The sequence below is a fragment of the Abrus precatorius genome, unplaced genomic scaffold, assembly GCF_003935025.1.
Source record: "Abrus precatorius isolate BTA unplaced genomic scaffold, Abrus_2018 Scaffold10, whole genome shotgun sequence".
NCBI lineage: Eukaryota > Viridiplantae > Streptophyta > Magnoliopsida > Fabales > Fabaceae > Abrus > Abrus precatorius.
In genome coordinates this window covers 7,476,333-7,491,590 of record NW_020874292.1, presented here as the reverse complement: position 1 = coordinate 7,491,590, position 15,258 = coordinate 7,476,333, and the positions used below count along the sequence as shown (strand labels likewise).

The 15,258-nt window shown below is 30.4% G+C and overlaps 1 protein-coding gene across 2 annotated transcripts; it reads right to left on the bottom strand.

The window, feature by feature from the left end:
* Window positions 1-2,074: 2,074 nt before the first annotated feature.
* LOC113869395 (CDPK-related kinase 4-like) lies at window positions 2,075-10,392 on the bottom strand. Of its 2 annotated transcripts, XM_027505704.1 has the most exons (11): window positions 9,553-10,392; window positions 7,546-7,676; window positions 7,256-7,297; window positions 7,019-7,127; window positions 6,493-6,571; window positions 3,968-4,264; window positions 3,742-3,851; window positions 3,514-3,618; window positions 3,237-3,299; window positions 2,637-2,804; window positions 2,112-2,556 (listed from the first exon to the last, which is right to left on the bottom strand). In XM_027505704.1, exons 1-11 carry the CDS (start codon window positions 10,090-10,092, stop codon window positions 2,410-2,412), a joined length of 1,791 nt encoding a protein of 596 aa, XP_027361505.1. In that variant the 5' UTR covers window positions 10,093-10,392; the 3' UTR covers window positions 2,112-2,409. The 2 variants fall into 2 exon arrangements, with proteins under 2 accessions (XP_027361512.1, XP_027361505.1); XM_027505711.1 differs by lacking the exon at window positions 7,256-7,297 and having other exon boundaries at window positions 2,075-2,556; window positions 9,553-10,287.
* Between the last annotated feature and the right edge of the window lie 4,866 nt (window positions 10,393-15,258).

The window sequence follows — 15,258 nt, the reverse complement described above, 5'->3', positions numbered from 1 at the left end:
TTCAGTAAATGGGAGAAGCAAACTCTAAAATTGTAGTATCCTTCATTTGAGATAATATTATTTATCGCTTCACACATATTATAATAGCACTCCTTTTGTAAATCAAAAAGTTTGTGTTGTACTAGAATCCTACAAGATCAAACATGAGAAAAATTTATTCTTTATTACCCTTAATTTAATGATTAAGCAGAGTCAACAAACAAGATCTAATGAAGATACTTACAAAAATGGTAAGTGATAAGTTCAGAGACCAAACCCAAAGCAAAATGTTAAGCACCGAAGAGTGAGAATAACATATGATAGATTGGTAAAATCAAGAAGGACATCCAAACGGGTACTGCACATTACTAAATCCAGATAATAAAAATGTTGTGAGAACTTTGAATTTTAAGTACGTTAAAAAATATTATCTATAGAAATAAATGGGGAATAGCCATGTGGCAGGAAGAGTCATTTTGCTTTTTGTATTATATATGTTATCCCATTATAGTTTGAAATAATGAAAATGATATTTCACAAAATATTATTTGAAAATTATGCAAACATGTCACAACAATCCATAAAACAAAAGTAAACTAATTCATTAATATCACAAAATTTATCTTACATCAAACATTACAACTATAATAATATTAAGAAAGATCTACCTATTTTGTGTCACATATAAACAAAAAATTCATTAATATCACAAAATTCCCTCTTACTCAAACGTTACAGATATAATTAATAATATTAAGAAAAATTCATCTATTCTATATCGCATACAAACAAACAAAAATAGGTGTATATATTACAATCGTTGGTGTAATTAAAGAATCTCACCATAAGAATTAAAGTCATTTCCTCTAGTTCAATAATAGTACAATTAATTTTGGCAACTTATTTACAATATTTAAGTTCTTTTATAAAATGGTAGTAATATAAAAGTCTAAAATTTGTAGTCATAATACCAACTTTTCTACTCTTCAAAACGAGTCTTCTTTTTTTTTTTTCGTAGTACAGTATGTTGATAAGTTTACGACAATAAATCCTTAAAAAAAAGTAACAAATCTTAAATATATAATAATATTATATAAATATACGCATTAAGGCACAAATATAGCCTAATCATTAAGGCACAAAGGTCTTAATCTCAAAAGAGTTACAAATGCACCACAATATTCACACAACAAATCAATCAAGAGAATAACAAAAGTACACTAAACAACGTCACAAAGTCAAAAGTTATGACAACATTCCAAAAATATATTATCAAAAAACATATGCAGCAAATGCAACCCTACTTCAAAGTGGTCCTAATACACATATTAAAAAAAGGTTTAAACAAGTAAATAGTCTTTAAAATATACTCTATTTTAGAATTAGTTTTGATACTTTTTTGTTGAATTTAATCTTGAAAGAAAATTAAAAATAATCTTTATCTTAAGTAATAATTAAGTAAGCGATGTTTCACTTAATGAATTTTAGAGACAAAAATGTCAAACATTAAGAATATCAAAGACTAAAATTAAATAAAAAAACATATTACATCACATGCAATAATAATTTTGCCAATAAGTCGATTATATATGTCATTTAATATAACATATCAATGTATTACTTTAAAAATTAACGTAATTGACAAATATAAAAGTCAAAAATTAATATTGAGATTTTAAAATCTCATAGACTTGTCTATCGCTACTCGGTTGGACTTCAGTCAACCTAAGTTCATTCCCACTAGTAATGTGGACAAAGTCTAGTTGGGTAGGATTTTTATTTTTTATTTTTTTCTCAACGTTGGGTGGCTGTTTCAACTTCCTATTCTTCAACTTCAGGGAGTGTCCAAGTTCCTAACTCGCATTTTTCTTTTTTTTATATCATTCCCTTTGCTCGCTAGCTTATTTTCTAATCTCATGATTCTTCTTCACATATTGACTCCGTAGGCAAATGGAAAACACAGTAATATGATTCAAATTACATTTTTTTTAATAAGTTCAATGTAACAAGCGTTAAGCAATAAAAGGCACGAGCACGTCTCGTGTTTTGACTAGCGCTAACAAGAAACGTACATTGTTTTAAACGAGGACTTTAGACCAAATACACAGAATCATTAAGTTGACCCAACTTGTCTTTAATATTCACACGAAATCTTACAAGAAAGCAATTGACAATGTGGCATTTGAGCTCACAAGTAAAATAGGTGATTTTTACTTTGCACCGCAAATCACAAGAGGAACAAAACAATGTGTTAGCTGTTTCTCCACGACCCAATCCCCCAAGCCCCTTAAAAAAATTGCTTAGACCCTCTGTACCATTTTCTTTTCATTCAAACTTAAAAAGAGAAAATAAAATAAAAAAGACACAAACTAATTTCAACAAATATTATGATAATGATAATAATAGTAATGTCTCCTTTTTTGTTATTCGTTATACTAGCTGTCGGTGTCTTGTATTTGAACTACGCATCGTGACACCATGCAAAAACTTTGTAAAGCCGACCAAGCTGAGTTTTCCATCAGATTTCTTGATCCAGTCACCCATTAGAGAGTAAGCTGATGGACCCAAATTCATCTCCTGAAAACATTATCAAAAGGTTAGTGGGTACTTAAGAAATTAACTCTAGAAGGTGTGCTCTTGTATAAGAATGTGCAAACCTGAGCTAACTCCTCAACTGAAATGACTCGGTTTCCTGCATCTTCAAAATACTTGAAAGCTGTCGTAGCAATTCCATCCCATTCTTGATGAACTTCCAGCTGGTATACACTGATTGCAGCTGCGCAAAACTCTTCGAAGTCCATCTTTTTATAAGAGAGTGGGTCCATCTTTTGTCAAGAAACATGCATTTCAGATTTTTCGTCGTTATAAATGCATGCGAATTGTTATGAAAAGAATGCAGTTTCATAAGGAAAATAACAGATATCATATAACAGTTCAGTTAATGACACGATCCAAATATGAGTGTGGTGGCACTGATCAACAGTGTAAGTAAGCTATTGCACTTGTCAAAAGTATAATCAATTACACCATTCTGCATTCCTTACTGCCACCTATATTCATTAAATGTTGCTGTCAAGGAAATGTGCCAGACATTTCTGGTTACAGCATTTAATTCACCTCTCACTTGTGCAACTTATTTCAGCTTATTATATGATTACCAATCCAGACATGATATATGGGATCAAAACAGCTACTAAAATATTACAATGGAGAGATGGAAGAAAAACAAGTACATTCAAACTGCAAAGATGACTCACCAAATTTAAAATGTCAGAAACCCTTGATTCCTTCATTGCGTCAGTTGCATTTTTCACCAGTGCCTGTATTTCATTTAATTTCGGTTGAGATATTTTGGAAACAAAAAATAAAATCAACTATAAAAGACTAAGCTAAGGTCGATTAATTGGATGGAGATAGCAGATGAGTATAAAATATTTAAATTATATAGGGTTAACAGATAATAATATTGTATATCATTGTTTAAGACCATGTCTTAATGTCAGAGGAATACAAATGTAAAAACCACGAACTTACAACTCTAAAATTCTCAAGTGAAATGCAGCCATCTTTAGGTTCCAAGAGGCTAAACTGTGCTCTAAGGTAGATAAGCTCGTCTTCGGGCAATGCTTTTGAGAGAGCCTGCATAAGAAAAGCAAAATAGACAACATTACTCTTGTTCTATTGTCCCATACCTCACCAAAGGAGGAAAATAGGGGAAGATATGATAAGCATTTCTTTTAATGGCAGCATAACAGTGAATACCTTCAATGCTGCACGTCTCAGAGGTGAGGCACGCACATATGACTTTACTAACTTGTAAATCAAAATATCTAAAGGAATAGCATTTCTTTCATTTCTCAACCATGGGTGAGCTGCAAATATGGAGGAAACTCTTCATTAGCAAGAATCATAGAATAAGATTTAGGAGTGCACATGTGAGAGAGAATTTCAATGACACGCAATAGTATAACATTCAAATGAAACATACTTAAAGCTTGAGCAGCAGTCATCCTTTTCCTGTGGTCCTTGTTCAGAAGTCTCTTTACAAAGTCTTTAGCTTCTGGTGATATTGATGGCCAAGGTGAATCATCAAAGTTAGGATTCGCTCTTAACACAGACCGGAAGATTCCTGATTCAGTGCGTGCCCAAAATGGTCTACTACCGCATAACAATATGTATGATATAACTCCAATACTCCATAAGTCTGCTTCAACACTGTATGATCTATGAAGCACTTCAGGTGCAACGTAGTAAGCACTGCCAACAATATCATTGAGGCGTTGATCTGCATGTTTATTGTCAGTGTTAGTAATGCAAAAATCAATAAGACGATGGCAAAATGCCAATGACTATGAGAAAAAATAAATGATAAATATATATTTTGATGCTGGAGGCAATCCTAAACCAAGAAATGCATGTCTTGAGATTCATCTAAACCAGTCCATTAGAGAAAAACATTAGGCAACAAACTTCATCAATTATAGCAGAGCTTGGAACGAGGAAATTTCTAGGTTTGGGTAGAAATGAATCAATCTATCCATAATGTGTCTCCAAGAAGTTGACCAAAGAAGAGATTAGATTAGTAATATAGATATAGCAATTTTTTCCAGCGAGTATTTCCCTAGCCTCTTTGACAGACTACTAGAATCAATATAATCTGCAAGTATGTAAAATGGAAGTGAGAAAACAATAGATTGAAAGAGTTAAGGACGTGCTTGGTAAGAGTGAAAATGGGAAAGTATAAAAAATGTGAAGTGAAAATGGAACCGCTAGAAAATAAATAGATTTTAAATAGAATTAAGGATGTGCTTGGTAAGAGTGAAAATGCGAAAGTATAAAATATAAAGTGAAAATGGAACAACTAGAAATGTTGGGAGTGAAAATTGACGAGGCATTTAGGAGATAATATAATTTAGATACATCCCTCATTTTTATTCCTCTGTTTTTAAACACCTCTTTTCATTCCTGCCAAGCATGTGCTCTATATCACTTATAACTGGAGTTCACATTTGTAATGTACCAGATGAAAACAGCACATCATATATAATATCTTATTGCAGGCAAGCACCAAGTAAAGAACTTCCAAAATAATATCAGAATAATATGAAAATCTGAAAAACAATATCCAATTAAGTATTCAAACAAGAGGATTGTTAACTAGCTGCCTTTCAGCTTTCTTCAACCATAATCAACAAATTGATCGTCCCAACATGTGTAACACAAAATTTCTTTCTTACAAATTCAGTGATCATAAATCATAATATTAAAGTTTCATTCTTTCCATTTAGTTAAAAAGTTAGAGAGAGGAGTTCAGCCAAAGCATTTGAATAAAATTATAAAAAACTCAAGAAATAAAGTCATATACACAAGCGCATGGTTCCAACATGAACATGTTTGTTTTAGATTTTGAGGTGTCTTGCATAAACATTTAAGGAGGTTTGCACAGTGCAACAAAATTGAAAAGCATTTGGGTTCTCTTATAACTGTTCTCAACTTACCCAGTGATACGAAGAATGATTATTTTGGAAGGACTAACAGTTAGTTTTTTAATGGGCAAAGTTATTGAAATAACAGCAGATCTAAGTGTCATTCAAATCAAATAATATTGAGCCTTTGTTGGTAATTTGATTTGATATGTAAAAGCAATTTTACTTTAACACCATCCAACATCAGTTCTAAACGAAATTTTAAAATAACATTACTAAAACTCAAAGTAATTATTTAACAACAATTCCACTACAGAGTTTATATCAATTAAACTGGTAACATTTAAGGTACTGAGAAAAAAAAAGGAGTCATTTGTCAAAATTACTGAAAAGAAAAGAAAGCTTTGTGTTTGGGAATATGGTAAAAATTATGGTCCCTGATTTGGATAATGTACAGAATATGTAAAAAATTAAATAAAAATTGGAGATTGAATCCAATTAAAGGACTGATAAGAATACAAATGACATAATAAATAAAATATTCCTGTTCAACACAAGTACTACTAGTATCTCTGATTTTACGAACTTGATTTTGTCTTCACAAAAAAATTTACATAGAGAGAACTTTAAATATAGTAGAAAATGTCTACACAGCAAAATCCATTTTAAAAATATTACTCTCTAGGAATTAGAAACTGTATCTAGATATCTTATCAATGTTAAAATTAAGATATTTACAAGATATTTCAAGCAGGTAAAAAATATTGATAAAAAATCTCAGGCATGTTAGGTTCTTAATTACAAGTGCTAGTAGATTTCTATTTCAAATTAATATCTGGTGAATTGTGATATGGTAAAATATCACTATTCCTCCCTATCCCACAAATTCTAAAAGTGCTAACTGGATAGCACTAAACCATGTGATAATTGGTTCCTTGGTTATTCTCCCGCAGATTAAATGTTTGAATTCGACCATGCTAGTGTACTACATAACAAAACTAAGACTAGGGAGAAACTGAATAGGAGAATTTTATCAACTTAAATACTACTTGAGACTGAATATAGTAGGTTGATTCAATCATATTACCTGGCCTAACAAAATCAGATAGCCCAAAATCAATAACTTTCATCGCGGCATTCTCATCTTTTGAGACAAAAAGAAAATTCTGCAAAGCAAAATATTCAGGGTGACAAGTTAAATGTGAGAAAGATAAATTTACAAACAAAAAATGGCTTATACTTCCTCTGGTTCATTTTAAAAGGCATATTTAACTTAATTACACAAAAAAATAAAAGTAGTTAAAGTTAATTAATTTTCATGATTTAAGAAAACATACCAAATCCCTAATTTTATCTTCATTTAATATCATTGAGTTTAATTTAAGTATCAACATTTATCTTTGATGGTTTTAATTGAGGTTTTCACTAACTCCATATATTAAAGGCAAATAGGAAAAGAAATAAACGCTGCATAGCAATTATAAATGATATATAGTAAGGAGTTAAGGATTACCAAAACCTTCTAAGAAATGCCTTACAAAAATGACTAGAGGAAGTACATTTAAGAGAAAAACCAATATATTCTGAGTAGTTCAAACTTCACAATGCCATACCTCTGGTTTTAAATCACGGTGAACAACACCTTGAAGATGACAAAAAGCAACTACGTCTAGAATTTGTACAAGAATAGCTTTAGCATCATCCTCTGTGTATCTCCCACCTCTTTAACAAACAATTAATATCAAAACAATAAAATTATAATCGTGTTATTCAAAGGTGAACTCCTGTAACAGAAGTACAAAGGGAAAAAACACAAATAGTATAAATGAAAAATAGCATTTCAATTATACCTATCTAGAATTCTGTCAAGTAATTCTCCACCCTCACACAACCTGACAAGAACAAAAATACCCCATTAATTCAGAATAAATGTCTAATTCAACATTTGCATGTACCTATACTACTGGGCTATAAAATCTGCCCATATTAAGGACATTCTCAGGAACACAAACTTGTGATGGATTTATTTATGCCCAATAACTTAAGAGAGATATGCATAAAAATCAAGCATTAAACAAAACTATGAATAAACTCTTAGCAACTGAAAGCAATTTTCAGAAATAATTGTTTCTACACATACTCCATAACTATGTAGACATTGTTGACATCCTCAAATGCATCATAAAATTTGACCAAATTTGTATGTCCAGATAAGGCCTTCAACATTTTCACCTCCCTCCGTACATCTTCAATTGCTATTGCTGAAGTCATCTGCCATATAACAATCAGTCAATTACAATAGCCATTATCAAAGCAAAACTTAAAAGGTGAAAATGACAAAAAAACTTGAAAATCAACGTTTGATTCATGCTGATGGATATCATAAACAAATTATGGAAGCTACGGCATCATCATCACAATACATAATTAATCCACCCAAAATTAGCATGAGAAGGACAGAAATATGGGGACAGCTTTTGCATACTCTTCCCATAAACACAAGCCATCACGGGCCAAGTAACTGAAATGAAAGTTTCCCGCTATCTGATGGCTGCAGGACTTGCACTAAAGGAACAATTCTTCAATAAGCTTCTGTTTGTACCATTCCTCCAAGATATTAATTTTCTTCTTCACCTTCTTTTCTTTTAAAGCATGTCTTCTGTCCTCCAATTTAGCTCATAATGAGGGATAAAAAACCAGGTTTGCTATATGCATTCTTTGATTTGAAATGAAGGTTTCACGCTATCTGATGGCTGCAGGACTTGCACTAAAGGAACAATTCGTCAATAAGCTTCTGTTTGTACCATTCCTCCAAGATATTAATTTTCTTCTTCACCTTCTTTTCTTTTAAAGCATGTCTTCTGTCCTCCAATTTAGCTCATAATGAGGGATAAAAAACCAGGTTTGCTATATGCATTCTTTGATTTGAAATGAAAGTTTCACGCTATCTGATGGCTGCAGGACTTGCACTAAAGGAACAATTCGTCAATAAGCTTCTGTTTGTACCATTCCTCCAAGATATTAATTGTCTTCTTCACCTTCTTTTCTTTTAAAGCATGTCTTCTGTCCTCCAATTTAGCTCATAATGAGGGATAAAAAACCAGGTTTGCTATATGCATTCTTTGAATTACAACTAGGCACCAAGTAACATAATGGGTCCTGTTCAAGTCTCCCACTTTCAAGGGTATATGACCATTGAACTTCATAACTCAAACAAAGGAGCTATAACCATTTAAACCATAACCAATTGGCCATAGATAGAACAACATTGAAATATCTATCGATGAGTCATAGTCCACACATATTGAATAACTTCAGCGAAAGCCACATCTCCAACAACATGCCCACACTACAGATGTTGAAACTTCACCTTTTGCTTACTTGTCCCACAACTAATAACAATTTCCACCGCCTATTGTTAAGAAATTTTTGCAATGCTCCCAAGAATTCAACTAAAGATAAAGCTCCAGTCGCAGCCAAATTGTTTGTCATTGTCGCTTATCCCAGAATTTTCCCTAAAAATAGGGCTAACGGACATAATAAATCCTGCAATGATTTGCATTGCATACTTTCCAGTTTCATAAATTCCTCCGAAAAATAGGTTCCATGGCACTTTCCTTTCCGGGACTACCATTAGCTTAGAAAATGACAACGATAACAGCAACAGTTAGTTTAACACTCTAAACCGGAAATCAACCTCAATCCTCACCAACAAAACCAGTTGCAAATATTGCACAACCACGACCTCAGGAGGTTCCAATTCCACAATAGAATTAGTATATCCATGCAGAACATATAGACAAAAGTAGAAACAAAGGCAAAATCAGCATCATACCATAACTATCCCAAAGAGCAGAATTGATATCCAAACCGAGTTCCCAAATCCAAAAATAAGCAATCAGTCAATCACTAATCACACGTTACATGTAGTATAGCACAACACACGACCAACTTAACATGAAATTCCAGTCCAAAAACAATGATGGAACATAAGAATTCACCCTGAATTGACCAAGAGTCAACGTATACCACCTCCAACTCCAAGTAAATTTTTTTTAAAAAATAAAAATCAAATTATCTCCACAATTAACCCTTAATATTCCAAAAAACTTACATATAAACATAACAAACCCTTAAACTCCCTCACCTTAGCTTTGGATATGATTTTCACAGCCACTGATTGTCCTTTGAGTTCACCCTTCTTCCCTTTGGCCCAACAAGTGTGACCAAAATGCCCACGACCCACTTCCTTCCCTAACTCAAACTTTGCCCCAAAATTCTTCCCATAACCAAAACTCTTATCAAGCGACCTCTCTCCGTCACCGACTTCTCCTTGCTCCTCCGGTATGGGCCCGTCCTTTGGCTTCGTCTTCCCCTGCCGCCGGAGCAGCGCCGCCATGATCGGCTTCGCCGGCGACGGAGGCGGAAGCGGCCACCGGAACTTTCTGCCGGGAGTCTTCGCCGGCGAGGGCGCCACGCCTGGCGGGAGAGGGCTCGGGAAGGGGCTGGTCGAGAACGAGTTGGCCGGAGTGTATCTCCCCGGAGTCGCATCGCTTGCGCCAGAGACAGAGTTGCCGGAAGGCTGCGCCGGCGACGATGTCGCCGCGTGAAGCGGCGGCTTGAAGCCTTGATCGGCGGCGACCGTTTCGTTGTTGACGGCAATGTTTTTGCTGCAGCAATGCCCCATGGCTGCCTAGGGACGGTGATCGGCGAAGTCAAAGGCTCCGACAAGAGAGAGAAAACGCCGCCGGAGAAATTGAGAAAACACTGTTTAGAGAGAGAGATATATAGAGAGAGAAAGAGTAAAAGTAGAAGAAGAAAAAAAGTGTTAAAATTGTAAGGTCAAAAAGAGGATTAATTTAAGCTTAATACGACACAGTCCAACTGTATTCATTTATGTGTGAAAGTAAATTGCTTCCTTCGTTGGTTGGATCCTTCATGCACCTTCATCTCATGCCTATGGGTTTTCCCATTTAAATATGAACATGCCTTATTTTTATACAAGAGTTTTTTCTTTATAATATTGTTTTATTTTTAAAAAATGGGAATAAAAGGGATTATTTGTTTATTTGTTTATTTATGCTTATATATGATTGGTATGTCAATATTATTATTATTATTATTATACCGTGTGTGAGAATGAGAAACATACACATATATGAAGTACTTGTTTTGAATGTTTCTCTTTGTGTAATTTCCATAAAGACTTGTTTGGCTGGCAAACAATGAGCGGTTAACTTTGTTTTTGGTGTCAAATAGAGGTAACCAAACCAGACAGTAACTATAACCTCGTAGGACAGGCGAATATACGAGGATTTTGCCAGGAAATGAAATCCCGTTGCTTGACATCAACTTACTATTCTTCGGTGTTGAAAACTTTTTCTTTGATTAAGGAATGGCATCGCAACAACATTGACGCTGTGCGTTTTGGGTCGTGAACTTTTTGTGTAGTTAATGGGGTTACACTTTTTTCTCCGCTCTTGTTGAGGTTGCCAGTTTGAACAAATAAATGATGTTATTCACTCACTGGTCAGGGTTTCAAATTGGGTTTTGTTGTTGTTGAACCACATTTATTGTAATATTCAACCGGGGGAAGACACTTGGATTTTGGAATCATCACAATCGAATTTTGCTATGTATCTATATTTTAGGGAACAGGGTTTTACGGGATGAGGAAATTATAAACTGAAAATTTTAATAAATGTTGGAAGTTTGTGTGTAACGTACCATTTAATACCCAAAATTCAAAATTTTTAAATTAGCATTTTTTAATGCCATCAAATTTCACTGACTTTAACCTTTCTTCTAGTTATAGTGAACACATAATGGCTAATTTTCTGCACTATGCTTATTCAATTTATTTCCAGATATGAGCATATATACATAATTCAATTTTGCAAATGGTTTCCGTGTGCTTACTTTTCCTATTTCTATTTATAGTCTTCTCAGCAAGGTTGACGAGAGCAAGTCTTTTTTTTTCTGGAACACACAAAAATATTGTCACGAGCATCAGAGTTGACTAAAATATATTTCGAAATTACGCTATCTTGTCATTGGACTTTTTCTATGGAATTTTACAAGTGTGATTTCTTTATATATTGTTTATTTTTATTATATGAAAAAGTATTTCACATGAGAGTGATATTTTGTTATATGTAATGTAATGTAAGAACGTATATTCCAAGATTTACTATATGCCTGTGGATAAGGTATATAAACTACTAAAAAAGTATTATAAAACTGCAATTCAATCGCACGCTATCAACGTTATGTTCCCTGCCATAAGTGAAATTAGGGCACTCTTAATAAGTGGCTTGGGATATTTTTTTAATTAATGAAATATAATGGAATAGATGAAATTTAACAATGGCATGAAAAATATCTTATTTTATTATTTAAATTGATAAATTCACAGTGAAATATTATAAAATTTAATAGAATTTATTTGATTCTATTTTATTACGGAATTAACTTGTTCTTGATTTGAAATAAAATAAATGAAACTAAAAATACAATTTCCAGTAAAATTAAAAAAATCTATAATATCTTTGTTGTTTTTTATTATTTCGTACGCGAGTCATGGTTGAATTATACACGTGGTTGTTTTAGTCTTATCATAAGTATCAAGTATTTTACTTATCTATGGTTTTTTTTTTTTATTAAGTGGTATTTTACTTTTAATTTAAGCGTGTGCTGAATTTTTTTAATATCTAAATATAAAATATTAAAATTAAAATAAATAAAAAAGTAGCAACAATTGTAAAGAAAAATATAAAATAATATTCTTACAGTAGTTTATGAAAAAATATTTGCTGGAATTGTTGTAATTTACATTGATTGACACGTAAATGACGTTTTTTTTAAAATGCATCACTTATATTTTAATAACAAGTAAAAATTTTAATAATATCCATATTTTAATTTAAAATGTAAAAATACTAGGTCAATTTAGATAATATATATAACTTAAATTAAAATACTTTATAAAAAATAAATATTATCATTTATTAATATATATATATATATATATATTAATCATTGTCAATTTGTCATCTGTTAAAGTTATATTACAGCACGTAAAGTATAAATGATTAAATTGGAAATCAATGTTTTAAAGTAAGAATACAAAAAATATAATTTATTATATTTTACTGATTATTTGAATAATAAATAAAATTTTTACTCCATTCAATTATAATATATCCAAACAAATAGAATTAAAAATATATTTCACTTAACTCTTTCATTTTAAGTCATTAATTTCTTTATATTTTATTTCACTAATCTAAACATAACTCTAATAATAAATTTAATAAATAAAAAGTATTAAAATTTATGATAAAAATGTGTTGATAATATTTTTAATAAAATTACATATTTTAATCAGAGTCCAGCATTTTGCCTTTAAATTGAGAATAAATATTCAGATTCGGCAGTAAAATAATGAGTTGAAGATTTTAATCTCTAATATCTTTAAAATGTACATGACTCCACGATCTCAATTATTAATTTAATATGTTTCTCAGCTTATTAACTCTGTAAACTCACCAATGCCTTTTATAAGTTTCCGTCTTTCTCACTGAACTTTTCATAAAATTTACTTTATATTGTATATTGCTTAAAATTAGTCTATTGAATTTAAATAATTTGGCACAATATATCAAATTAATTAATAGTCACAAAAATGTATAGCTTATCATTTATTTGCATAATTCTTCAGAGGAAAAACTAATATGACGTTTCTTTATTTCAATTTTAATAGTCAAATTTTAAATATTATTTAAAATAAAATGTTTCCACTTTAACTAGATAGTTGTAAAAAGATAGTATAAGGATAAAATATGTTTTTAGTTATTATAAATATTATTAATTGATTTTAAAATTTAAATTTTTTTATGTACTACACAAATTTTTTAAAACATGGATATGTTATTATTTATTTATGATATGTAATATATTTATATATGTTCTGACACTTGTTAATCTAAAATAATGATTAATGTGTCATTATCATGACATTATTAAGTGAAAAAAAAATCAAAATTTTAAAAATAAAAGTTATAAGCGATTGAAGATAGAGTGATTTTAGATAAAATTCAACAAAATGATATTTGTAATAAATTTTGTTGTTAAATTTTTTTTTTTTAATTTTACAGTTCAATTTAAAGTTTTATAATGTATAACAAATTTATAAAAATGTACATAATTTAACTATTAATTAAAATTTTATCGTCCCATTGCATTTTAATGAATAATATATTATTTAAAATAAAAATAAATTACTATTCATGTTTAAATTTAATGCACGTAATTTTTATAATAATATTACAAGAATAAATAACTAGATTGATAGAATAAATTTATGATAAAAAGTTATAAGATGTATATTTTATTAACCTTTATAAATATTAGAAGCATATCTAAACTAAAATATAAATTTATTTACGAACGAGGATAAGGAAAATATTTACCTTTTCGTATACTATAGATTTTGCTTAGACAATAACGAAATTAAAAATCAATAAACACCATTTTTAAAAGAGTGGATGGAGTAGTTGGCTAGGAAATGAGGTACGTGATTCTGATACTGTACTTCGAAATAACTCGGAAAACATACAACGTATACGCACCGCATCACCTGTGTTTATTTTAAGATAATTCATAAAATTAAAAAAAACTTATTTTAAGATTATATTAAAAGAAAAAAAAATGATGAATGCATGAGAAGTCGTATACTATAATAAAATTATTCTTATTTAAAATGACTAAAAAATGTTGTTATTTAAAAACAATTTTTAACATTTAATACATAAAAAATAGTTTAACTATAGGTAAATATTAACAAATGTTAATTAGTTAAAAAATTATAAGAAAATATTATTTAAAATATATTGTTAATGTAAGTTGTCTCAAAACTTATATTTTTTGCTAACGATACCTAGACTATCATTGCAGAGAGGCAATATCTAATGAAAGGAAATTCGCTCAAATACTGCACTCAAAGGGAAAACGCGTTTGAAAAACCCACGCGGTTTCGGTAGAATAAAGCAAGGTGGAAGCGTAAGCATGACGCAGTATAAATGAATAATACACTAAAGTAATATTTGAATAATACTACATTGTTTGCTCCAGTGTTTGAAAATGGAAGAAAAAAAAAACTGCATATAGTCAATAATAATATTGCTTTATAATGAAATAATATAATTAAATTGATTACAGTAAAACAATTTTAATCATTGAAACCTAACATGCCTTTCGTTATATCTAAAGACCGGTAATAATACAATATTAGTTAAATTTTAAAGTCAATTGAGTGTTTATTAACATATAAGTATGCTTATTATATTTTCTTTATAAAAAATTATGTCTGTATAAAACAATTAATAACTGTTAAGTTCAAATTTTACAATTCCAATTGATAAAAAGTAAAAAGGTGAGCCTAGTATGCAAAGTGCACCACGTCATCACTCGAGTGGGCCTAGTTGCTTTGTTATTTGCATCACTTCGATCTTATTTAAATCGTGCAGCTAAATCTTTGATAAAAATAAAAAGGTGAGCTAGTTTTTTCTGAGGAAGGTTTGGGAGAGATTTTTTATTTAAAATTAAAATATTAATTTTAAATATATTTATTTAAAATATAAATTCCTTCGTTTCCATCACTTACTTCAAATTTCAACTATGCTTTGTAGTTATGCATATAAAGTCTTTAACTATTTAAATTTTATCACTCGAGACTTGGACACCTTATTTATTTTAAAAGTAAAAGAATAATAATATTTGTGACATAAGGTTTTTTTATTATTTTAAATATAATTTTAAAGAATAAAAAATTAAAACAGGATCAAACAAGTTC